General features: G+C 66.0%; 4 protein-coding genes across 5 annotated transcripts in view; all 4 read right to left on the bottom strand.

Annotated features, from left to right (window-relative positions):
- Positions 1-516: 516 nt before the first annotated feature.
- Positions 517-7,277, bottom strand: CYTH2 (cytohesin 2). Of its 2 annotated transcripts, XM_040594133.1 has the most exons (12): positions 7,131-7,277; positions 6,419-6,566; positions 5,670-5,736; positions 5,442-5,560; positions 5,136-5,216; positions 4,497-4,609; positions 4,022-4,170; positions 3,815-3,926; positions 3,050-3,126; positions 2,567-2,638; positions 1,873-2,027; positions 517-1,436 (listed from the first exon to the last, which is right to left on the bottom strand). In XM_040594133.1, the coding sequence occupies exons 1-12, from the start codon at positions 7,147-7,149 to the stop codon at positions 1,349-1,351; spliced, it is 1,200 nt and encodes a 399-aa protein (XP_040450067.1). In that variant the 5' UTR covers positions 7,150-7,277; the 3' UTR covers positions 517-1,348. The 2 variants fall into 2 exon arrangements, with proteins under 2 accessions (XP_040450067.1, XP_040450068.1); XM_040594134.1 differs by lacking the exon at positions 2,567-2,638 and having other exon boundaries at positions 3,050-3,128; positions 3,814-3,926.
- A 609-nt stretch (positions 7,278-7,886) lies between these two features.
- LOC121088299 (voltage-dependent calcium channel gamma-8 subunit-like) lies at positions 7,887-13,744 on the bottom strand. Its single transcript, XM_040594155.1, is given in 5 exon segments — positions 7,887-9,836; positions 9,838-10,037; positions 10,465-10,605; positions 11,956-12,039; positions 13,127-13,744. Coding segments are annotated over 5 exon segments (978 nt in total). The 5' UTR covers positions 13,311-13,744; the 3' UTR covers positions 7,887-9,467.
- A 5,197-nt stretch (positions 13,745-18,941) lies between these two features.
- On the bottom strand, positions 18,942-23,845 carry CACNG7 (calcium voltage-gated channel auxiliary subunit gamma 7). Its single transcript, XM_040594154.1, has 6 exons — positions 23,710-23,845; positions 22,564-22,767; positions 20,861-20,947; positions 20,002-20,142; positions 19,565-19,710; positions 18,942-19,223 (listed from the first exon to the last, which is right to left on the bottom strand). The coding sequence occupies exons 2-6, from the start codon at positions 22,757-22,759 to the stop codon at positions 18,966-18,968; spliced, it is 828 nt and encodes a 275-aa protein (XP_040450088.1). The 5' UTR covers positions 22,760-22,767; positions 23,710-23,845; the 3' UTR covers positions 18,942-18,965.
- PRKCG (protein kinase C gamma) overlaps positions 23,138-24,690 on the bottom strand; it is a 14,163-nt gene continuing 12,610 nt past the window's right edge. Inside the window, 2 exon segments of the mRNA XM_040596584.1 lie at positions 23,138-23,279; positions 24,254-24,399. Coding sequence (XP_040452518.1) covers positions 23,138-23,279; positions 24,254-24,399 — 288 coding nt within the window.

A 24,690-nucleotide genomic window follows, 5' to 3' on the forward strand; every position in this document is an offset into this window, starting at 1 on the left:
GCCTGAGTCCACCCTTGGGGCGGTGGGGGTCCCCCTTACCTCTAACATTGGTCCTTGACCTCTATTGGCACCCCCGCCCCCCACACCTAGGTCCCCCCCAGACACCTGGGCAGCCCCACACACGCAGCCCTTGAACCCCCCCCAGATGCCTGGGGCAGCTCTTGGGGGGGTGGGGGTCCACCCTACCCTCTGCCATCGGCCCTTCACCCCCGCTGGGCACCTGGATCCCCCCCAACACCTGGGTCCACTTTTAGGGGGTCCATCCTGCCCCCAATCCCCCTCCCAGGATGCCCAGGTACCCCCAACACTCCTCACCCTTGGGGGAAATTGGGGGGCTGCGTGCCTGGGCTCCCCCATGGGGGGTGTGTGTGGGGGTGGTGCCCAGCCCCATCCACTCCCAAACCAGTGTTTTATTCCCCCAAAACTGCAAAATAAAACCTTACACAGAGCTGCCCTGCCCCCCCCCCCGTGTCTGCCTCCCCACCCCCCCCACCCAGAAAAAGGCTGGACCCCCACTGTGTTCACCAGCTTTAATGGGGCAGAGCCATAAATAGGGGGGGGGGGAGGGGGGGAAGGTAGAGATTCCTCAGACACCACCCTCACGCCAAACTGGGAGGGACTGGGGGGCGCTGGGGGTGGGGTGGGGAAGCGGCAGACAAGTTTTGTCACCTCACACACGCCAGCCTCCTGCTTCTGCCCAGCAGAAGCCCCCCTCCCACGTGTGTGCCCCCCCCCCCCCGCCCCACGGGGTGCATGCGTGGGAGTGTGTGTGTCCACGCACACACATAGAGGGGGGTTGTGTGTGTCCCCAGAGGGGGGGGCCCAGGGTGGGACCCCGGGTTGTACCAAAGGTCCCTCAAAGAGGGGTGGGGTGGGGGGGTGGGCAACTTGCGGTCCCAGGGGCATCTTTTCAGGGTTTGGGGAGGGGACCCCCAAGAGCCAGGGGATCCCATATTGTCCTTGGGGGTCCCTCAAGGTGCCTTGTGGTTCATGGGGGAGTCACCTGAGGGGTTAAAGGGGGCCCGGGGCAGGGGGTGTCTCCTCACAGTCCTGGAGAGGTCCAGGGTTGTCTTGGGGGGGTTCCTCATGATCACAGGGGGTCCCACAGGGTCCTGTGTGGTCCAGAGGGGTCCCTCGTAGTCTTGGGGGAGTCCACTGTGGTCCTTGCGGGGGGTCCCTCATAGTCCAGGAGGGTCCCCTGTGGTCTGGGGGTGTCATCCCACATGATCCAGAAGGGTCCCTCGTGGTCCTGGGGGGGGTCCCGTGTGGTCCAGAAGGGTCCTTGGGGTGGGGTGGGGGGTGTCCCTCATGGTCCAGGGCGGGTTTCCCAGGGGGTCCCGGCCCCCCTTCAGGGCTGCTCCTGCTTCTTCTTCACTGAAATACGCTTCTTGCGGGCAGCCAGCATCTCGTAGAAGGGGTCGACGCTAACTGCTGCCCTGGGGGGGGGGGGGGAACCGGGGGAGTTTGGGGAGCCCCAGGGGGGGATAGGCAGACTTCTCCCCCAGGACAAACCCCACCCCCCACCCCCCCGCCTCAGGGGAAGCCCAGATGCTTGGGAGTGGTCCACAGGGTGATCCAAACACACCCCACTCCATATAAAGCCCCTGGGAGTGGGGAGGAGGACCCCTCCCAGAAGGATTTAGGGGTCCCGGGGTGTGTGTATGTGTGAAGACCCCCTCCAAGAAAACGTAGGGGTCCCTGGGGGGGGGGGGGGAGGGGGATTTACAGCAGCCCCTCCTCCTGGCTCCCCCCCAGAGTGATCCATACAGCAATTCTAGCACATCCCACCCCCACAGGGAGCTCTAGGTATGGGTTGAGGACACCTCCCAGGGGGATTTTGGGGTGCAGGGGGTTGGGTTTTGGGGTGCTCACTGGATGGATTTGATCCACTCGTCTTTCTGGTCGCGGGTGGGGGCAGAGATGCGGTAGACAACATGGTTCCCCTCCACCACCCGCCCGTCTGCCTCCGTCTTGCACGCCTTGATCAGCTGCCCCTTGTTGTTGGGGATGTAGAGCTCGAAGCAGTGCTGGGGGAGGGGGCAGCATGTCAGGCTGGGGGGGCAAGGAGGGGATGGAAGGAGAAGGGACCCCTGCACTGGGGAGAAGGAAAAAGGGAGCTGGGGGGGCATGGCTGCCCACTAAAAATGGGGGGGAGGGTCTTGGGGATGGGGGACAGGGGGAATTTGGGGGACCCCCACGTTGGGGGGAGGCAGACAGGGAACCAGGGGGGCACGGCTTCCCCCTAAATTTGGGGGCACCAGAAAATAAGCAGAGGGCATTTGGGAGGGACCCCCTTGATGTGGGTAGGTAGAGGGGGAGATGGAGGGTGCAGCTGCCCCCCTGAAATTTAGTGGGGTGTCTTGGGGATGGGGGAGATGTGGGGAGCACATGGCAGGGGGCAAAGGATGTGGGGGACCCCCTCCTTGGGGCAAGTTGGAGGGGCAGCTGGGGGGCACAGCTGCCCCCCAAAATGGGGGGGGTCCTTGGGGTACAAAGGGATATGGGGGGGACAACGGGGGGACACAAGGGACACAGCAGGGACCTAGGGGACACGGGGGGTGCTCACCGGCTTGCGGGGGTCCTCCACCTCACGGATGCTCAGGTTCTCCAGGGGGATGATGCCCCGCGGCTCCTTGTCCTGGGGGGGGGGGGGGGGGGGGGGGGCAGTCCAGAGGGCTTGGGGGGCACCCAAGGGGGTCAAGGGGTTCCCCCCCACCCCAGAGCTTAGGGGGAAGTCCCTGCGGGTGACCAGGGTGTCAGGGGAGCCCCAGGGGTTTGGGAAAGCCCGGGGTGGTCCAAAGGGGTCAGGGGGTGTCCCCCAGGTGCTTGGTGGGTTTCTTGGGGGGTGCACAGTATCATGTGAGGGTCCCCAGAAGGGGGCGGGGGGGGGCGGCAGAGAGAAACAGGGTCAGGGGGGTTGTCACCTTAGGGTACACAAAAAAGCCCAGACAATGGTGGCGGGATTCAGGGGACCCACAGGGTCTGGAGGAGCAGGGGGGGCCAGAACACCCCAGGGGAGTCTGGGGTCAGGGGCAGGTGGGGTTCTCACCGTAGTGTACTCGAAGTAGTAGAGACAGTTGTCGGTGAGGATGAACCAGCGCCGCTTCCACGTTTTCACCCTCCCACCTGGGGGGGACAGGGGGGGCTCGCGGGGGGCTCCTCAGAGGACAGCCAGAGGTCCCCGAAGAGCCACGTGGATTGTGGGGGGTTCCAAAGGGAATTGGAGGGTGGGGGAGGTAGATCTGGGGAGGGGGCCACAAGCCCCAGAGCATCCTGCCGGCCCCCAAACCACAAACCATGCTGGGATTTCGGGGGGTGGGGGGGGGATGGGGGGTGTGTCAGTGGTTTTTTTTTGTGGGGGAGACCCCAGGTGCTGCCCCCCTCCCCCTCTCCAGTACGTACCTCCTGGGGGGCCGGGCCAGGCAGCAGCAGCGAGGGGGGTGGGGGGGGGTGGGGGAGAAGTCACAGGTACGGGGCGGGGACAGACAGAGGAAAAGAGAGAGATGTCAGTCACGTCTGTACGGGAACTGGCCCCCCACAAACCCCTGGGGGAACTGGGGGGCACGGGGGGGGGGGGCACCAGCACACACTGGGGGCACCTGGGAAGGTCCAGGGAGGCACTGGGGGTCAGGGAGCCACTGGGGAGGCACCTAAGCAGGACTGGGGGCCACTGGGAAGGGACAGGGAGGCTGGGGGCTACTGGGAAGGTGCAGTCTGAGGTGGGGGTGTACACCCAGGGCAGCCACAGAGGAGACAAAGATGAGAGGGGACCCATGGGGGTGGGGGGTGGCCTGGGGCATGGCCGGGGGCTCACCCAGTTTGAGCAGCCAGCCCTCGCGGTCAGGGTTGAAAAAGGTGTGGGTCAGGTCGTTGCCGTCATCCTCAGGGATCTTGAAGGGCTCGCTGCGGATGCTCTCGTACAGGTTCTGGGGGGGGGATGGGCAAGAGAAGGCATGGTCAGCCTCAGGCCCTGCCCATCGCAGCCACACCCTGCCAGGCCCCGCCTCCGGCCCCACCCTACCCGCAGCAGCTCCTCAGGCAGGTCGCCGCCATCATTGATGCTGCGGTTCATGGCGACGAAGCGCTCGGCCGAGGGCTTGTCCCGCACGTTGGGGTTGTGCAGGCTGGTGTTGAGCATGATGACGGCGAAGGAGAGCACGTAGCAGGTGTCTGGGGGCAGGGGGGGTCACGGGGGGGCGCCCACAGCATGGGAAGGGGTGAGGGCATGGGGGGACCCCAGCATCCTGGTGACTGGGGGGGCACGGGGGGGGGGCCAGCACCCAAGGGGGCAAACAAGGGAACGGGGGGACCCCAACATCCAGATTACTCGGGGGGGAACCCCAGCACCCAAGTGGGGGGGCACAAGGGACCCACCAGGGATCCAGCCCACAGAGATGAGGAAGAAGGGTGGGTGGGAGTGGCAGGGCGTGGCCAGGGGGTGGATCCAACGGGTCGAGCCCCGCCCCCAGCCCCACGGGACCCTCGCCGCCCCCTACCCGTGCACTGGAAGACGCCAGGGTTGCAGAGGCAGTAGCGCTGGGCAAAGGCCTCCATCATCCGATCGATCTTCTGCGCCTCCCCCGGCAGCCGGAAGCTCCACAGGAACTGCCTGGGGCGGGGGGGGGGCACCCCAAATCCCCCACCATCCCCCAACACCCCCCTCAGGCCTCCCCACACCCACAGGGCTCCTGACACCCCCAGCAACCTCCCAGATCCTTCCTGGGACCTCAAAACCCTCCCCGGGACCCCCCAGATCCTCCATAGTCCTTCATCTGATCCCCTCCCAAATCTTCAAGAAATCTCCCAGACCCCCAAACCCTCCCCCCGTGTCCCTAACCCTCCCTGTGCCCCTAAATAGCCCCCCAAAAGGCTCCAGGGCCCCCCAGAACAACCCTCAAAGACCACTCTGACCCCCAAGTAGTCCCCAGAGCCTCAAAATGGCTCTCAGCCCCCCCAAAGCCCCCCAGATTCTCTTCCAGGACCTCTCCAAATTGTTTCTCAACCTTCCGGGGCCTCAAAACGGCCCCCACAGGGCTTCCAGCACCCAAAAGGTCTCAAAGCCCACCCCCCACCCCCCCTCCCCAAGGGACCCCAGACCCCCAAGTGATCCCCCAGGACCCCCAAGTGACCCTCACCTCAGCGCCTGCACCAGGTTAAGGTCTGTGAACTCGTGGAGGTCCACGAAGGCATGCAGCACCCCAATATTGAACTCCTCCCTGGGAAGGGGGTGGGTGGAGCCAAGCTGTCAATCACCAACAGACCCTGCCCACACACATGCCCCACCCACCACACTGTCAATCACCCGGACCCTCCCCAGGTTTGACCCAGGGGAGTGGTGCTATGTCCTGGGCCGGGGGCTCTTGTGGAAGCTCTGCCTGCACCCAGTGAGCCCCCACCTCCCCACCACTGAGCCCCCCACCTCTGCCCCTGTGAACCCCCACCTCTCGCCCAGGTAGTCGCCGATGGCAGTCTTGTTGAGCCCCTCGCCCTTGTAGAGGAAGCGGGCGATGTCCTCGGCCGTGTGCCGCAGCAGCTCGTTCTCCACCAGGAACTGGATCCCCTGAACCCCAAAAACATCAGGGATCCAGGCAGCCAGGAAACCCCCTGCCCCCACATGGGAAGGGGGGGGTGGGCACCAAGACCCAGACGCCCAGGAATGCTCCCCTCACCTTTTTGGGGTCCATGTTGAATTTCTTGCGGCCCATCCCCATCTTTCGGTTCCTCTGGAGGGTTTTGCTGAAGCGGGGAGGTTAAACCAGGATCGAAGGGGGGGGGGGGGGGGGCTCAAACTTTGGAGGGTATTTTTAGGGGGACCCCAGAGTCAGAGGGCAGCTCTGGGGGTGCCCTGAGCCTTCAGACAGGCTGAGAAGACCCAAATCACCTGGGGGGCGGGGGTAACCTGGGATTGTTGTGGGGCATTTAGGGACTCTGGGGTGGATTTTGGGGGGTCCTCATGGTGTTTGGGCCCACCCCATGCACTGGGGAGCATGCACCAGGTTTTTGGGGTTCCCCAGGCATGGGATGGCGGGTGAACAGGGTCTTTGTGTACAGGGGACCCCAGACCAGTTGTCAGAGTGCTGGGGGGTATCTGGGGTTTCTGGAGGGAGAGATTTAGGGGCTCAGGCAAGATTGAGGGGTCCCGGTGGGGTATTTGGAAGCCTCAAAGGAGACATTTGGAGGCCCAGAGGGGGGGTCTAGGGTCTCAGTTGTGTATTTGAGGGCCCTGGGGGGCAGTTCTGGGGGCTCAGGTGGGTTTTGGGGGGTCCCAGAGGAATATCTAGCAGCCCTGGGGGTTAGTTTAAGGTGCCAGCTGGATGTCCAGGCATCCTAGAGGGGTCTTTTGGAGCATTGGAGACCATCGAGGGGGGGGGGTCAGGGGTTTGGGGGAGATTCTGGGGGGTATTTATTTGGGGGGTACCTGCCCTCGTTGGCCTCCAGCCCCTCGACCTCACTCATGGCCTCACTCAGCTCCTCCCGCAGCCGCTGGATCTCCCCCAGCAGCTCCTGCTTGCGCCGCCGGATGCTCTCCAGCTCCAGCCGCTCCTCCACCGTCAGGTCAGGGGGCACTGGGGGGGCCAAGGGGATCACAGCCCCCACGCCCTGCCCCAGACACCCGCCCGGGGGCCCATGGCCGCGCCCCCTCCCGAGCCACCAGCTCTTGGCCTTAACCCCGCCCCTTTTCCTAAACCACGCCCCCTCCACCAAGCACCGCCCTTTTCTGCTAGAACACGTTTTCCCTCACAAGGCCGCACCTCTCCTCTAGCCACGCCCCCTCCACTAGCCACGCCCATTTCACCTCAAACCCCGCCCAGAATCAATCCCATGCGCAGCGCCGGCTTGGTAAGGGGGGCGTGGCCCGATGAAAAGGGGCGTGGTCAGCTCATAGAAGGCGTGGCCTACGAAATTACCTCCGCGCACACCTCCCCCCAACATCCCATTGAATGGTTTGACCCACCGCCCCCCCCCAGCCGGGGTAGGGAGTGGTGAAGCCTTGCCACGTGACCGCTCCCCCCCCCCGGGGTAAACGATACGGGCCCGTTACGTGACCGAGGCCCGCCCCACCCCTTCGGAACCGACCCCACGCGGCCACCGTCACGCGCCCCGCCCCACCCTATCCCATCAGGGCCTACCATAGACTCCGTCCTCCATGGCAGCCGGAGCGGCCGACTCGCGCCCGGGCGGGGCTGCTCCGTCCCTCTCCTCCCGACTCGTCTGTCCTCCGCCGCGGCGGCCCGCGCCCCGCCCGGGCCGACCCGAGCGGCCGCCGCAGCTAATGAGCGACCGCGCATCTGACGGACGGGTCAGAAAACCAATCGGAATGCACGCTAGGACGCAGCCCGCCGCGGCATGATGATTGGCAGCGGCCTGTAGCCAATGAGAGAACGGATAGCCCAGGATTGGATGGCAGGTAGTCACGCCGACCAGTAAGCGAGCAAAGCCGCCTTTTTAAGGCGTGGAAGAGCCAATAAGGAGCGAGGAATTCCTAGCCTCGCCTTTCCCCGTGACTGACGGGCGTAAGAGCCAATGGGAGTGCGGCATTGCTTGCAGGGTGTGGCCTTGCGAAGGGCCTGGCCGGTCGCTAAGAGCCTCATGAATGTTAACGCCCTTCATTAATATTAACGAGCCATCATTAACACCTGGAGGCGGGGATACCCCTCACCCGGTGAGGTCACGGCGGAGTCCCTCAGAGTTGCCACGGCAACAGCAGAGCAACACCCCCCTATTACCATGGTGACCAGGAGCACACCCTCCCCCCCCCCGTGTGCCCCACACGCCGCTTCCAGAGATTCAATTTTATTTTAAAGAGCGAAGTTTCCGTAAAAATCCATGCGGGGGGGGCGGGGCCGAGCCCGGGGCTGTACAGGGGGCGGGGCCTGAGGGGGGGGGCCTGAGGGGGCTGTACAGGGGCGGGGCTGTACAGGGGGCGGGGCACCCGATGCTGCACGTTCGGGGGGGGGCTCCCAACGATCCCAGCCCCCCCCCTCAATTAGCCGACATTCGTTAATGGGGCTGGGTGGGGGCACTGGGAGTAATGAGGGGGGAACTGGGAGCAACTGGGGGGAACTGGAAGCAACTGGGCTGACACTGCATGGGAGAGCCTGGCTCTGCAGATGGCCCATGGCACTGGGAGATACTGGGTGAACTGGGAGCTACTGGCACAGCACTGCCTGGAGACTGGGATGATGCTGCCCAGGGAACTGGGCCATACTGGTATGCATCAGGGAACTGGGCTGTACTGGTTCAATACTGTCGAGCAAACTAGGCTGTACTGGTCTGATACTGCCCAGGGAACTGGGTTATACTGGTCCAAAACTGCCCAGGGAACTGGGACATAGTAGTCTGATGCTGCCTTGGGAATTGGGACGTACTGGTCTGACAGAACCCACAGGACTGGACATTACTGGTCCAAGGCTGCCAAGGGAACTGGGCAATACTGGTCCATACTGCTCAGGGATGGCTGGGGGGGATGTCGTGGGTCCCACTGCCCCCCCCCAGCATGGATCCCTCCCAGCCTCCCTAAGGCACAGGGATCCCCCCGGGACTGCATGGGGGAGCTATCCCTGGGGACCCCCCCCAGACAGGAGGGGGGGAGTGACAGCAGTTTTGGAGATCCCTCAAAAGATGATGGTTTTGGGGACCCCCCCAATAAACGGTGGTGTCAGGGATCTCCCCAAGAGACAGCAGTTCCAAGGGACCCCCAAAAGAGATGGTGGCTTCAGGGACCCCCCCAAAAGGTGGCAGCATCAGGGGGCCCCCCAGAGCAATTGGGGGGAGGGCATGGGGGTGTGTGGAGCTGGCACAGAGTGTAGCCCTTGGACTGGTGGGTGGGGACACCCCCAAATTGCCCCATCCCCCATGGGGACTCCAGTGTCCCCCCAGATTTCCCCCTGGAACATGGAGGGACCCTGCCCGGGGGGGGGCACAGCCCTGGCCGCCTGCGGGAGGGCTGGAAGGGGGATGAGGAGGAGAGGAGGAAGATAACGAGGACGAGGGGCGCTGGAGGAAGATGAAGAGATCAAAAGGAAGGTGAGGAGGACAAGGATGAAGAAGGCAGGAAGAGGTTGAGCAGAAAGGAGGAGGAAGATGAGGACAGCAGGAGGATGAGGAATGCAGGGATGAAGGTGAGGATGAGGAAGATGATGAGGGAAGGAGGAAGGTGAGGAAGAGCAGGGCAGAAGGAAGATGAGGTTGAAGAGCGCAGGAGCTGGGGCAGCAGGGGGGTTCCTTAGGGGGGTGCCCAGTGGTTTCTGGAGGTCCCAGGGGGTTCCTGGGGGGGCTCCCAGGGGTGCCCCTAGGTCAGGGTGGTCTTGTGATTGAGGGTGCTGGTCCCTGGGGGGTCCCACAGGGATTCGGGGGGGGGGGGGGCTGGGGCCCTGGGGGTGCCCCTAGGTCGGAGTGGTCTTGTGATTGAGGGTGCTGCTCCCCAGGGGGGTCCCAGGAGCTCCGGGGGGATCCCTGGGGTGCCACTAGACGGGGGTGGTCTTGCGGTTGAGGGTGCTGGTCCCCGAGGCGCTGTCGGGGGGGCCCCCGGGGGGGTCCTTCCCAAAGGCATTATGCAACTGCAAAAAGGGGGGTCCAGGGGTGCCAGGGGGCGGCGGCCCAGGGGGTCCCTCCCGGGAGAGGGTATACATAGAGATATCAGCCGGGGGGGCGCCCCCCCCGGATTTCCCGGGGGGAGGGAGGGGCGGCGGGGGGGGAGGGGAAGCATCCCGCGAGCGCCCTGGTTCGCTGGACCGAGAACTGGAGCGGGAACGGCGGCGGGGGCGGGGGCGGGGACCGGGGGGGACGCGGGGGGGCGGGGGGGGGTGGGGGTGGTCCCGGCCCCCCCGCAGGACCCCCCCGGGCTTTGCGATGGCGCTCAATGTAGAGGTTGACAGCCAGGACCCCAATGGCCTCGGCCAGGATGAAGGAGAGCCCCCCGAAGTAGAAGGACCAGCCGTAGGAGTAGTGGCTCTTCTTGTCCTCGTCCCGCTTCGTCCCCGGGTCCCCCGCATTGGCCGAGATGTAGACAATCACCCCAATGATGTTGCTGAGGCCTGGGGGGGGACAACGACAGGGGATGAAGGGCAGGGGACGAGGGGCAGGGGATGACCCAAGTGGTCCCCAGTGACCCTTCCTGTGATCCAGGGACCCCCCTGCCCCCCAACCTGGGACTCCCCTGGGATCAGGGACTCCCCCCAACCCTGGCAACCCCCCAGGCAGGGATTAGGCTCCTCCAGGTCCCAGCTGTCAATCCCCCTGGGATCTAGGGGACACCCCTCATCCCCCAAGGGTCCTGCCTGGGATTGGGGACCCCCTACCCCTCCAGGGATCCTCACTGGGATCTCAGGGGACACGTCCTCCCTGAGAAACCCTCACTGGGATGTAGTGGATGCTCCCTCTCCCCCCGGGGGGTCCTGCAGGGGATCAGGGACCCTTCCCCAAGAGACTGGGAGATGTAGGGTTCCCCCCCCACACACTGACCGGCAGCGACGAAGAGGATGCCGGCCCCCAGGACAAGGCTGGTGCGGGCGCGGCGCAGGCGGCTGGCAGCAACACAGACCCCCCCCAGCAGCAGCAGGACGGCGCTCAGGATTGGGAAGATGCTGGAGGCCCGGACCACCCCTGTGGGACCCCCCCCCCTCGTTAGAACTGGCCAATGGGAGCCCCAAGGCTGGCAGCCAATCAGAGTACACAAAGGGCATGGGATCTATCAGCCCCAGCCAATGAGAGCCCTGCAGGCTGGCAGCCAATCAGACCCCATGAGCATCCTGGGATCCATCAGCTCCCAGCCAACTGGGAGCCCACAGGTACACTGAGATCCACCGGCACCAGCCAATGGGAGCTCCCCAGGCTGCAGCCAATCAGATCCTGCAAGCCCCATCAGGATCCGTTAGCCCCCAGACAAAGTAAAGGCACCAGCCAATCAGAGAGAGAGTATTAGAGGTTGGGAACCAATGAGGAGAAAGGAGGTGATCCTGTGATCAGGAGCTAGTGAAAGCATGGAGGCTCCTGTGGGTCTGAGACCACCAACCAATCAGAAAGGAGAATTTCTTAATGGCTGGGCAGCAGCCAATCAGGGCACAGGATCTCCAGGTCCATTGACACCAGCAGCCAATAGAGACCCGGGGTACCCAGCACCTCCAACCAGACAAACCCTCCGGCACCCCCTGCCCATAGCCACAGCCAATCAGAACTAGGCATGTGCTCGCTGCAGGTAGACCATCAGCCAATCAGCAGGGCAGGATTCCCAGTAAAGCAGCCAATCAGAATGCAGCCCCCTCCAGCGATCCAAGGCCAACAGCCAATCAGAAGACAGAACCCTGACCTCCAGTATCCCTGTTGCTGGAGGAGGGGCGTTGCCATGGCATCCCCGTTGCTAGGAGACCGGCCCTGTTGCCAGGAGCGCCCAGCTGCTATGGGGAGGGCTTCCACAGGAGCCCCGTTGCTAGGGGGTGTGGCCAGGGACTGTTGCCATGGGAGCGGCATGGCTGCGGCAGTTGCCAGGGCAATGCCAGGGCATCACCAGGATGATGCTGGGCTGGTTGCCAAGCTGGTTGCCAAGGCAGCACCAGGGCATCACCAGGACGATGCTGGGCCGGTTGCCAGGGCGGTTGCCAGGGCAACACCAGGGCATCACCAGGATGATGCTGGGCTGGTTGCCAAGCTGATTGCCAAGGCAGTGCCAGGGCATCACCAGGACGATACTGCACTGGTTGCCAGGGCGGTTGCCAGGATGATGCTGGGCTAGTTGCCAGGGCGGTTGCCAGGGCATCACCACAGCAACACCAGGACATCCCTGGGATGATGCCAGCCCAGTTGCCAGGGCGATGCCAAGCCAGCTGTCAAGGCATCACCATGAGGGTGGTTGCCATGGCAACACCACGGCAGCTGCCAGGGTGATGGCAGGAGGTTGCTGGGGTGATGTCCGAGCGGTTGCCGGGGCGACGCGGGGCGGTTGCCGTGGTGACTCACGGAGCAGGTACTCGGCGCTGTCGTGGTCGTACTCCATGTCCTCAGGGAAGTGGTTGATCTTCAGGCACAGCCCCCGCTTCAGGCCTGCAGGGACACCGCGGGGACACCGCGGGGACCATGGGGACGGGGACAGGGCTGAGGACCCCATGGGGGCAGGGACACCACAGGGACACAGGGATGGCTGCCACGGGGGCACGGACACTGCAGGGACACCACGGGGACCAGGCTGGGGACACCATGGGGATAGGGACACTGTGGGGATGTGGACTCCATGGGGACAGGGCTGGGGACACTGGGGAAGGGACACCATGGGGATGGGGACAGGGCTGGGGACACCAGGGACAGGGCTGGGGACACCATAGGGACAGGGCCACCACAGGACTGCCAACAAGGACATCACAGGGACAGGAATACCATGGGGGATGGGGACGGGGACAGGAACACCACAGGGATGGGGACACTGCAGGGGTGGGGACATCACAGGGACAGGGACATCACGAGGGCGCTGCAGGGACGGAGGCACTGTGGGGATGGGGACATCGTGGGGACAGGGACACAGTGGGGATGGGACCACCGCAGGGATGGGGACACCGTGGGCCACCTCCAGCTGTGCCACCGCAGCTGCAGCGCCCCCCCAGCGCTGTGAGCTTCCCCCAACAGTACCACCAATGTCCCCAAGGCCACCACACTGTCACGAGCTTCCCCCAACGATGCCACCAATGTCCCCAATGATGCCACAACACTGTGAGCTTCCCCTGACAGTGCCACCAACGTCCCCAGTGCCATGAGCTTCCCCCGACAGTGACACCAATGTCCCCGGTGCCGTGAGCTTCCCCTGACAGTGCCACCAACATCCCCGATGATGCCACAACACTGTGAGCCTCCCCAGTGCCATAAGCTTCCCCCGACAGTGCCACCAACGTCCCCCAAGGCCCCCAGTGCCGTGAACTTCCCCAGACAGTGCCACCAACGTCACCAACATCCTAGTGCTGTGAGCTTCCCCCGACAGTGCCACCAACGTCCCCCAATGCCCCCAGTGCCATGAACTTCCCCAGACAGTGCCACCAACGTCACCAACATCCTAGTGCTGTGACCTTCCCCCAACAGTGCCACCAACGTCCCCCAACACGCCCAGTGCCACGAGCTCCCCCTGACGGTGCCCCCCACCCACCTTCGAGGCAGCAGATGCGCCAGAGCCCTGAGTGGGTGAGCCCACCAGGGTCACGCCGGTCACGGTGCGTGGCGTCCTCGCCGGAGACATTGCTGGTGTTGCAGATGAAGGCGCGTGCGTAGAGCCAGTAGTCCGTGCCGATGGCGATGGTCATGAGGCCAAAGGCGGCGAAGGCGCCCACCATGGTGAGCAGCACCTGCACCCCCTTCTCGCACCAGACCACCCCCTCCCCATTCCAGCGCTTGAGTGACTCCAGCCTGACCCCGACCCCGGGGCGGACCCCGGGGCGACCCAGGCAGACGGCCGGACCCTGATCCCCCCCCGGACCCCTGGTGGGACGGGGGGACCCAGGCGTGTGTGGGGGCAGTGGGCAAAGGGGGGCAGGGGGAGAGATGACACCCACGTGTTCAGGACCCCCAAATCTGACGCCCCCTGGGGCGCTGGGGTGTGGGGATGGGATGGGGGGGTCCGGGCCCCCCCTGCTGGGACCCCTACACCCCCCTGCCCACTCGGGGACCCTGGTGTTGGGGCCCCCCCTGCTCTGCCCCCTACACCCCCCCACCGGCCCGGGGTGCTGGGAAGGGTCCCAGGGGCGAGGGGCGTGGAGGGACCCAGGGGTCTGGGGGTGCCCCCCCGCCACGTCTCAGGGCCCCGGCGGGGGGTGAGCAGCGCCCGGGCCCGAGTCCATGGGGGGGGGGACGTGGCCGTGGCCTCGCACGCTGGCGGCGGCTCCTCCGTGACGGCCAGCGAGCTGCGGAGACACGGGGAGGGGGGGCAGCCTCGCACGAGGGCCTTGCACGAGGGCCTCGCACGAAGACATCTCGTGCATCAAGGTCCCCCCCCTCCCCCGCTTCCTGGCCTGGCAGGAAGGGCTGTACAAACCCTTGTGCATGTCGCTCACCAGGCATGCGCTCTCGCACACGCGTGTGCACTGCACCCCATCACGCGTGCTGACTCACGACCGCGCGTCACACGCAGGGACACGCGCACCCACCGGTGGGTGACTCACCGGAACAGCTACACCGTCCCCGGCGAGATGGACACCCCCAAGCCCCAGCAGTGCACACGCGTGTGCAAGGCCGAGCGTGGCTGCAGGCAGGCAAAGCCTGACTCGCTCACGTGAGGGAGACGGAGCAGCCACGCGTGAGCGCGGCCCTGCATATGCATGTGCAAGCGTGCCCGTGTGTGTGCAGAGCACGCACATGCCTGTGGGAGCATGCACACGCATGTGGGAGCACGCACATGGCTCTGGGAGCCCGCACACACGTGTGGCAGCGTGCCTGCGTGTGCACAGCACCACGCACACGGCTGTGGGAGTGTGCACACGTGTGGGGGGGTTCCGCACGGTGCACACACGTGTGCACGTGGTCCACCCAGATGCCTGGGTCCACCTCCCAGCCCCCCCTCCTTGTCGGGGTGGGGGTTACCCTGCCCATGCCCCAGACCACGACCCTCCCCCCCCCAATAGGGTGGGAAATGCCCCCCCCCCCAGCACTGGACCCCCCCTAAGCCCCCCCAAAAAAACTGCTTCCCCCTGCCCCCCCCAGGTGCCCCCAATCTTCTCCCACTGCCCCCCCCAAACCCCCAGGGCCCTCCTGAAACCCCCATCACCCCCTTTCAGCCCCTCTCCCCTGAACTCCAGCCCCCCCCCCCCCAGCTCCTGCACCCTCCGGGGTCCCCCAACACCCTTCTCTGCACCCCAGGATTCCTTCAAAGCCCCCAGGGCCCCCCAAAACCTCCCAGTGCACACCAAGACCCCCCAGGCCCCACCCACATCACTCCCTGCCTCCCCCCCGCTACCCTCAGACCCTCAGGACCCCCCGAAAGAGCCACTGCACCCCAAAAGCCTCAATCCACAGGAACCCAAACACCCCCTAGGTGCCCCCAAAGCCCCCAGTGACCCCCAAAACCCTTCGCTGGCCCCCAACACCCCCCAGGGCACCACAGAAGCCCCCAGAGTGCCTCCGTGCCCGCCCTCCTAAAGACCCTCAACCCTTCAGGGCCCCCCCAAAAGTCCTCAGTGTCTCTTTTTGACTCCCCCAGAAACCCCAAAGCCCCTGCCCCCCGACTCCTCCAAACTACCCCCAGACCCTCTCAGCCCCCTCCAGGGCCTTCAAAAAGCCCCCAGACCCTCTCTCAAGACCCCCCCCCGGACCCCAACAGCCCCCAGAGCCCCCCCAAAAAGCCCCCAGGATTTCTGTCTTCCCTCTAACGCCCCCCAGGGCCTCCCCAAAACCCCTAGGGCCCCCTCAGACCCCTCCCTGAATCCCAGCACCCCCCAGGACCTCCCCCCCAAGCCCCCAGGACCCTGCTTTGTCCCTCCGCACCCCCATGGTCCCCCAAAATCACCCAGAGCCCCCCGAATTTTTGTTTGGCCCTAACATCCCTCAGTCCCCCACCCCAGCCTCCAGAGCACCCCAGGGACCCCCATCCCTCCCGCCCCCCCCCAGGACCTCTGTCTGCCTCCCAGCACCCCCAGGACCCCCCAAACCCTCAGGGTCCCCTCAAGACCCTCCTGCAACCTCTACCCCCCACCAGGGCCCTCCAAGAAGTCCTGCCCCCCCCCCCCCGTTACCTTCTTAGACGCCGGTTTGGGGGGGTCTGGGGGTGCTGAGGCCGGTGTGGGGTGCGAGGACTCCGGCCGGGGGGGTCCCGGTGCCTGGCGGGGAGGGTCTGGTGCCGGTTCGGGGCGGGGAAGCGGTGCCTGCGGGGGGTCCCGGTGGGTTCTGGGGGTCCTGGTGCCGGGGGGGTGCCGGGGGGTCCCTGGGGGGGGTGCCCGGGGGTACCGGTGCCGGTGCCCGTCCGGGTGCGGCTGCGGCGGGCGCGGGCGGAGGGGGGGGCGGGGGGGGGGGCGGGGCCCCCCCCAAGCCGGGGGGGGGGGGGGCAGCAGTGAGGGGCGGAGCCTGGAAGCGTCGGGGGTGACGTCAGAGGGGCGGAGCCTGGGAGGGACGGGGCTAAGGGAAACCTGGGGGGCGCGGGGCGGTGGGCAGCTCCCTCCCGCCGCGCGGTTGCCATGGCGATGGGGATGCTTGCTTGTATCCTAGCAACGGCGTGGCCACGCCCCCTAGAGCGGGGGGGGGGGGCTGGGATGGTCCAAAGCCCCCCCCACCGTACCCCCCCGCAGCCCTTCTATTGCCCCCAACCCGTTTCCCCCCATTTATCCCATGAACACCCCCAGCCCCCCCGCCCCCAACCGCTCCTCCAAGCCCCCCCATTGCCTCTCAGCTCCTGTCCCCCCGCCCCCCATTGCTTCTCCAGTCCCTAATTTGCCCCCCTATTCCTGCCCAGCCCCTAATTTCCCCCCCCCCAGTAGGGTTCCCGTGGGGCGTTAGAGGTTTTTGGGGGTCCCAGCGGGGGTTTGGGGGGGGGGGTCATACACACAGGGTGTAGTTTCAAATCCTTTATTGAGGTCGCGTCGATCCCTATGTACATATGGTACAGCGGCGGGGGGAGGGGGCAACACCCCACCCCCCAAAGCAGGGGGGCTCAATGCTGCCCCCCACAGCCCCGCTGCCCACCCCCACCCCGGGTCCCCTTCACCGGGACCCTGCCACTGCCCCCACTTTGGGGGTCTTTAGCCCATCCCCCCCCAGACCCCCCCCCCTTTTATTTTTCGGGGGCGGGGGGAAGCTACATATTGAAGCCATTTATTGCCACAGAAATTGGGGGGGGGTCCTCCCCTTCCCCACACTGGGGAACCCAGGCCTCCGCCCCGCCCCCTTCCCTGCCCCCCCAAAAGCTATACCCACCCTCCCCGCCCCTGCAAGGACCCAGGCATCCAGGCCCCCCCCCCCCCAGTTTGTGCTAATGGGCGATGGCAGCCACAGGAGGGGCTGACCCCACCGTGGACCAGCCACGCGGGGGGCAGAGGGCAGAGTTCAAAGGTCAGGGGAAGACCCCCTACATGGGGGGCTTGAAAGCAGTGGAGAGCCTTGTGGGGGTTGTCTAGGGGCACCACATCCCCCATTGCTCTCCATGTCCTCTCCTGGAGGTCCCCCAGCACCCAGGGGTCAGTGGGGATGCAGGAAAGGTGGTGGCCGAGCCACATCCTGCCTGGTGTGGGCCACGGGTGGCAGGAGATGGCCACCAGGCCACATTGGCCATGGGTGGCAGGAGATGGCTGCTGGGTCATGTCCTGTCCCATCATTGGCCACGGTGGCATGAGAAGGTGGCCACCAAGGTTCCTCCTGACCATCAGTGGTCGTGGTGGCAAGAGGAGATGGGCACCAAGGTTCGTCCTGACCATCAGTGGCCATGGTGGCAAGAGAAGGTGGCCACTGAGGTTCCTCCTGGCCATAACCCGCCGTGGTGGCAAGAGGAGGTGGCCACCAACCCATCGCCTGTCTGTCATTGTCTCCAATGTCAGGAGAAGGTGGCTGCCGAGCCATGGTGGCCATGCGAGATGGCAGCTGAGCTGCATCCTGGCCATCACTGGCCATAGTTGACGGGACAAGGTGGCCACCGAGTCATGTCCCACCCATTGCTGGCCACGGTGGCAAGACAAGGTGGCGGCCAAGGCTCATCCCGCCCATCGTTGGCCACGGGTGGTGTGACAAGGTGGCTGCTGAGCCACCCTGGCCACCCCAGCGAAACAGGGTGGCCACCAAGTGATGTCCCACCTGCCACTGGCTATAGTTGGCATGACAAGATGGCTGCTAGTGGCCACGATGGGATGTGGCCATGGTGGCCCCAGTAGTGGCCTCATCCCCAGCAGGGTCCTGGTGGCCCTGGTTGTCCCCAGTGTCCCTGACCCCAGATGTCCCCACCCCTGGTGGTCCCATCGCCCAGCTCCTGGTGGCCCTGGGTGCCTCTGTCCCCAGGTCTCCCCATCCCTGGTGACCCTACCCATGGTGGGTCCCTGTCCCCTGATGGCCCCATTGCCCCCTCCCCGCTGTCCCCAGTGTCTCCATCATCCCCTTGGCCATCATCACCCCCGATTTGCCCATGGTCCCTGTGGCAGCTGCTGTCCCACGGCCCCCAGTGTCCCCTGCTCTCCCCCATGTCCCTCTGTCCCCTGTGAGTCCCCATCATCCCTGCGTCCCCACCATCCTTGTTGTCCCCACATCCCTGCTGTCCCCAGTGTCCCCATCATCCCTGTCCCCACTGTTTTTGCTGTCCCCATTGTCCCTACATCCCTGCTGTCCTCACCATTCCCATGTCTCCAGTGCCCCCACCATCCTCATGTCCCCACCACTGTCCCCACATCCCCATTGTTCCCAGTGTCCCCATCACCCCCGTCTCCCCACCATCCCCATATCCCCACCACCGTCTCCCATGTCCCCACCACTGTCCCCACATCCCCATTGTTCCCAGTGTCCCCATCACCCCCATCTCTCCACCATCCCCATGTCCCCACCACCGTCTCCCATGTCCCCAGTGTCCCCATGTCCCCACCACTGTCCCCACATCCCCATTGTTCCCAGTGTCCCCATCACCCCCATCTCTCCACCATCCCCATGTCCCCACCACCGTCTCCCCTGTCCCCAGTGTCCCCATGTCCCCACCACTGTCCCATGTCCCCACCATCCCCATGTCCTTCGCACCGTCCCCATGTCCCCAGTGTCCCCATGTCCCCACCACTGTCCCCGTCCCCACCATCCCCATGTCCTTCACACCGTCCCCATGGCTCCCAGTGGCCCCATGACCCCCAGTGGCCCCACCACTTCCCCGTCCCCACCACCCCCATGGCCTCCCCACTGTCCCCATGGCCCCCAGTGGCCCCACCAACCCCATGTCCCCACCACTGTCCCATGGCCCTATTGTCCCCATGCCTCCAGTGCCCCCAGTGTCCCCATGTCCCCACCACCCCCATGCCCCCCCCCCGTCCCCCTGCCCCCCCCTAGCAGGGGGAGGTGGAGAGGTGGCCGTGCTGGGGGTACTTGATGGCAGGGGGGTAGTTCTGGGTCATCTGGATGGAGACGTCAGAGGAGGCGTCGGAGGGGCTGCGGGCACGGGGCCAGGCGCGGGGCTGCAGGAACTGCCCCGAGAGCCCCGAGCAGGCGCTGAGCCGCGGCCGCAGCAGCCCCGCCGGCGCCCGGTACAGCTCCTCCTCCGCGTAGCGCTTGGTGAACAGGTACACCGACATCACGCCCGCGCCCTGCCGGGACGGCCGCATGGTGGGCGCGAGCAGTGAGGGGGCACGCGGCGTGCGAGAGCGTGTGAGGGCACGATGGTGGGTGATGGTGCAGGGGTGTGTGCAAGGGTGCGCAGTCACGTGCAGCACTAGGCGAGGGCGTGCGAGGGTGGGTAATGGTGGGTGATGGTGCACAAGGGTGTGCAAGGGCTTGCAAGGGCGTGCAGCCCCCAACCCTGCTGCACACCCCTTCCCACCCACGTGTGCAAAACCCGCCCCGTGCCCCCTTGTGCAAGGAATGCCCTCCACCACACGAAAGCTTGTGCAAAGGCAAGGGCGTGCAAGGGGCATGTGAGGCCACGTACCTCTTTGAGGAGGAAGGAGGAGGCGGCGAAGGCAAAGGACCAGCCGTAGCGATACTGGAAATATTGCTCGGAGCCACTGGGCCGGTTCATCACCTCGTCGTTGATGCTGGAGATGTAGAGCACCAGCCCCACCACCAGCGACAGCCCTGCGGGGGGACCCCCCACCCCGGGTCACTGCTGAGGGGGCTCTGGGGAGGGTGGGGGGTCCTGGAAGGGTCCTGGGAGCAGATATGGGGGCTCTGGGACAGGTATGGGGGTCTCGGGGGAGAATACAGGGTCCCTGGGGCAGACATGGGGGTCCTGGGGAGAATATGGAGGTTCTAGAGAAGATATGGGAGTCCTGGGGGAGACAGAGGGTCCTGGAGGACAGTTACAGGTGTACTGGGCAGATGGGGGGTCCTGGGGGAGCTGGGGAGTGGGTTCCGGAGGTCCCTCACCAGAGAGGATGAAGAAGATGCCGGAGACGAAGGCCAGGAGGGTGCGCTGGGGGCGGATGTGCCCCACGTTGCTGATGACGAAGGCCGTGAAGACGAGGAAGAGGCTGACCATGGGGAAGGGGGTTGCCGTCCGCACTGTCTCTGGGGAGGGGGGGGCAGCAGCTGGCTCCAGCCCCTATAGACCCCCCAGACCCCCCTATAGCCCCTCATAGCCCCCTATAACCCCCTATAGACCTCCTATAGCCCCCCCACAGGCCCTCATAGACCCCTGTAGCCCCCCACAGCCCCCTATAGCCCCTCATAGCCCCCTACAGTCCCCCATAGCCCCTGCACCCCACTGGACTCCTCCAGACACCCCCCCCCAGAGCCACCCCTGACAACTCCAGCCCTTATAAACCCCTCGTGGTCCCCTGTAGCTCCTCCATAGCCCCATGGCTCCCCACAGCCCCTATAGCCCTGCCCCACAGCCCTAAGGACCCCCATAGACACCCCACCAGAGCCCCTATAGAGCCCCCCCATCCCTGCATCCCCTCATCCCTAACATACACCCTCCACAGCCCCTATAGAACCCCTATAGTCCCCATGGCCCCCATAACCCATGTACGACCCCTGTGGTCCAATATAGAAGCCCTATAGCCCCCTCCCCCACAGAGCCCCTATAGCCCATGTACAACCCTCCCCCAGCTCCTATAGCCCCCTATATAATCCCTATAGGCCACTACAGCACCCTATAGAACCCCTGTAGAAGCCTTATAGACCCCTACAGAACCCCCATAGCCCCCACAGCCCCTATAGCCCCTATAGTCCCTATGCCCCCCCCAGCCCCTGTGCTCCCCCCCACCCCTATGGCCTCACGCACTGAGGATGTTCTCGGTGTTCTCAGTCACGAGGTTGATTTCGGGCTCCAGGAAATACTCAGAAGCAACGCAGCGCCCCTTCTCCCGTCCTGCAGGGGACACACACACACACACCCTCAGGGTCCCCAGGTCCCCCCAGAACCACCCAGATCCCATAGGGTCCCGCTCAGATCCCCCCAGGACCCCCCATAGCCCATACAGTCCCCCCAGATCCCCCCATAGCCCATACGGTCCCTCCAGATCCCATAGGGTCCCCCCCAGATCCCCCCAGGACCCCCCATAGCCCATATAGCCCCTCCAGATCCCCCCATAGCCCGTAGGGTCCCTCCAGATCCCATAGGGTCCCCCCCAGGACCCCCCATAGCCCATACAGCCCCTCCAGATCCCCCCATAGCCCGTAGGGTCCCCCCAGATCCCATAGGGTCCCCCCAGATCCCCCCAGGCCCCCCATAGCCCATACAGTCCCCCCCAGACCCTCCCGTAGGCCATAGGGTCCCCCCAGATCCCCCCAGGACCCCCTATAGCCCATACAGTCCCCCTAGATCCCATAGGGTCCCCCCCAGAACTCTCCAGGACCCCCCATAGCCTATACGGCCCCCCCAGATCCCCCCATAGGCCATAGGGTCCCTCCAGATCCCATAGGATCCTCCCCCCAGATCCCCCCAGGACCCTCCCTAGCCCATACGGTTCCCTCAGATCCCATTGGGTCCCCCCAGATCCCCCCAGGACACTCTATAGTTCATATGATCCCCCCAGATCCTACAGGGTCCCCCTGGATCCCCCCAGAACTCATAGGGTCCCCACAGATCCCCCCAGGAGTCCCCAGATCTCACAAGGTCCCCCGAGATCCATACAGTACCCCAAGATCCCCCCATATCCCACAGGGTACTCCCAAATCCCCCCAGCTTTCGCATCCCCGGTGTTCCCCCCCCCCGGCCAATCGGTGGGAGGATGGGTGGGATCTCTGTGATCCCATATGAGCCAGTGGGCACCCGCGTGAGCTTGTGCTGGATCTCGTGTGGATCTATGTGAGCTCGTGTGATCGAGTGTGATCCCATGTGAGCCTGTGTGAGCTCGAGAGATCTTGTGTGAGCCTTTGTGTGCACGTATGTAACCCCCTGTGATCCTGCATAATCCTGTATGACCCTGTGGGACTCCCTCCCCTCACAGCCCATCTTCCCCCTCCCCCACCTTCATCAGGGGGTACTGGATTGGGTGGGGGTACAGGGTGGGGGGTGGAGGGCTGCGGAAGGGGGGGTGATTGGATCGGAGTATGAGGTGGGGGGTGGGATGGGGGGACGAGGGGTGCTGAGGGGGGGGAAGGGGGTGCTGGCAGGGGGGTGAGGGGGGATGGAAGGGGTGCTGGGGGGGGTGCTGGGGGGGGTGCTGGGGGTACCAGGAGGGTGTTGGGGTGATGTTGGGAGGGTGAGGGGGGGATGCTGGGGGTACCAGGAGGGTGTTGAGGTGATGTTGGGAGGGTGAGGGGGGGATGCTGGGGGAGCTGGGGGCATGCTGGGAGCCGGGTGAGGAGGGGATGCTGGGGGTCCCACAGGGGGTCCTGGTGGTGCAGGGTCCTGGGGGGATGCTGAGGGGGCCCTGTGGGGTCATGGTGCTGGGGGTGCCGGTGCTGGGGGTCCCGGGGGAGTCCCGGTGCTGGGGGTGGGGGGTGGGGTCCCGGGGGAGGTCCCAGGGGGTCCGGGCGTACCGGCAAAGAAGCAGACGCGCCAGAGGCCGGCGTGCAGCGCCATGCGCACCTCGGTGCTCTGGTTCTGGGGCAGCACCACCCCCTCCTCCATGTAGAGCCAGTGGTCGGTGCTGACGGCGATGCCCACCAGCAGCAGCCCGCAGGCCCCGAACACGCTGCTCAGCAGCGTCAGCGCCCGGCTGCTGCACGAGCTCATCCTGCCACCTGCGGGGCGGGGGGGTTCAGCGTGGGGGGGAGGGGGGGGGCAGGGAGCGAGGGAGGGGGCAGGTGGGCAGGGGGGGAGGGGGGAGATTAGGGAGGCACGGGGTGTGGGGGTTGGGGGCGGGGGGGCAGGTGGACGGGGGCAGGGGGGGATAGCGGGGGGGCGGGGGGGGATAGCGGGGAGGGGCAGGGGGGGAGAAGCAGCGCGGGGGAGGCAGGGGGCGGAGGGCCAGGGGACGACAGGTGGATTGGGGGGGGGCGGGGGGAGATTAAGAAAGCACTGGGGGGCCGGGGGGGGCAGGTGGGAGGAGGGTATGGGGGAGATTAGGGAGGCACGGAGGGGTCAGGTGGGCGGGGGGGGGGTATGGGGGCATCAGGGGCGCACGGGGGGGGTCGGGGTTCGGAGGGCATGGGAGGGGGCCAGGGGGTGGGAGGGGGCAGAAGGGGGGAGGTTGGGGGGGGTACAGACGGTGGGAGGGGGCATAGGGGGGGCATAGAGGGGGGTACAGGGGGCCCTGGGGAGGTTGAGGGGGTACAGGGGGTGGGAGGGGGCAGAAAGCGGGGTACAGGGGGGCTTGGGGGTGGGGGCAGGAGGGTACACACGCGTGTGCAGGGAGGCCCCTGAGGGTGCCCCCCCCTCCCCATGCGGGCACGGGGAACATGCGTGTGCAGTGACCGGCCCTGCTGCCCCCATGGGACACCACACGTGGGACATGTGTGTGCACACGGGCAGGGCCCCCCCGCCCCACGACCTTGCATGCCCCACGACCTTGCATGCCCCACACACGCGTGTGCCCCTTGCACACCCAGGAGGGCCCTGGCACACACATGACCGTTGTGCACCCAGGGCCCTTTGCACGCACCCCCCCCAGCCCCATGCATACATGCGTGACCCCTACAGGCATGACCTCGCACACGCGTGACCTCGCACACGCGTGACCTCACCCGCTCACGGCGTCGCCGGCTGCGGTGTCCCCAGGGCCCGGGGCGCCATCGGAGCCGGGGGGGGGTGGGACACGGGAAGGGCACGGGGGGGGGGGAGCGGGGGAAGGAGGACAGACAGACACGGAGTGGGGGGGAGGGATGTGGGATGGACAGATGGATGGACACGGGGGGGGGGGGGGGCAGGGGGTGGACAGTCGGACGGATGGGGGATGGGGAGATGCGGGATGGACAGACGGACAGACAACGGACAGGGGATGGAAGGATGGACAGACGGACACGGGATGGGGGGGGACAGATGGACGCCCTGGAGGGAGGACAGACGGACAGACACGGGATGGAGGGATACAGACGGACGGATGGACACGGGATGGGGGAGGGAAGGACAGATGGACACGGGATGGGGGGGGACGGACAGACGGACACGGGATGGAGGGATGCGGACGGACGGATGGACACGGGAGGGAGGGATGGAGGACAGACGGACACGGGATGGGAGGCTGCAGGACAAACGGGCGCGCGGAGGGATGCGGACAGACAGACAGACACGGGATGCAGGGATGGAGGGATGCGGACAGACGGACACGGGATGGAGGGATGCAGCGGCGGGATGCAGGACAGACGGACGCGCCGGTGGGATGGAGGACGGACAGACGAACACGGGATGGAGTGGGGGAAGGACAGACGGACGCCCTGGGGGGAAGGACGGACGGACGGGCACGGGATGGAGGGATGCAGCGGCGGGATGCGGGACAGACGGACGGACCAGGGATGCAGCGGCGGGATGCGGCCGGACAGACGGACGAGGGATGCAGCCGGACAGACGGACGGACGCAGGACGGAGCGATGAAGGACGGACGGACGGATGCGGGGGGGGGGGGGGGCGGGGCACGCCGGACAGACGGACACGGACGGACGCAGGACGGGCCGCACCGAGCGCGGCGGCGGCCTCGACCGGGGGGGGGGGGGGGGGGGGGGGGGGGG

This window comes from Falco naumanni, chromosome 5, assembly GCF_017639655.2.
Source record: "Falco naumanni isolate bFalNau1 chromosome 5, bFalNau1.pat, whole genome shotgun sequence".
Taxonomy (NCBI): domain Eukaryota; kingdom Metazoa; phylum Chordata; class Aves; order Falconiformes; family Falconidae; genus Falco; species Falco naumanni.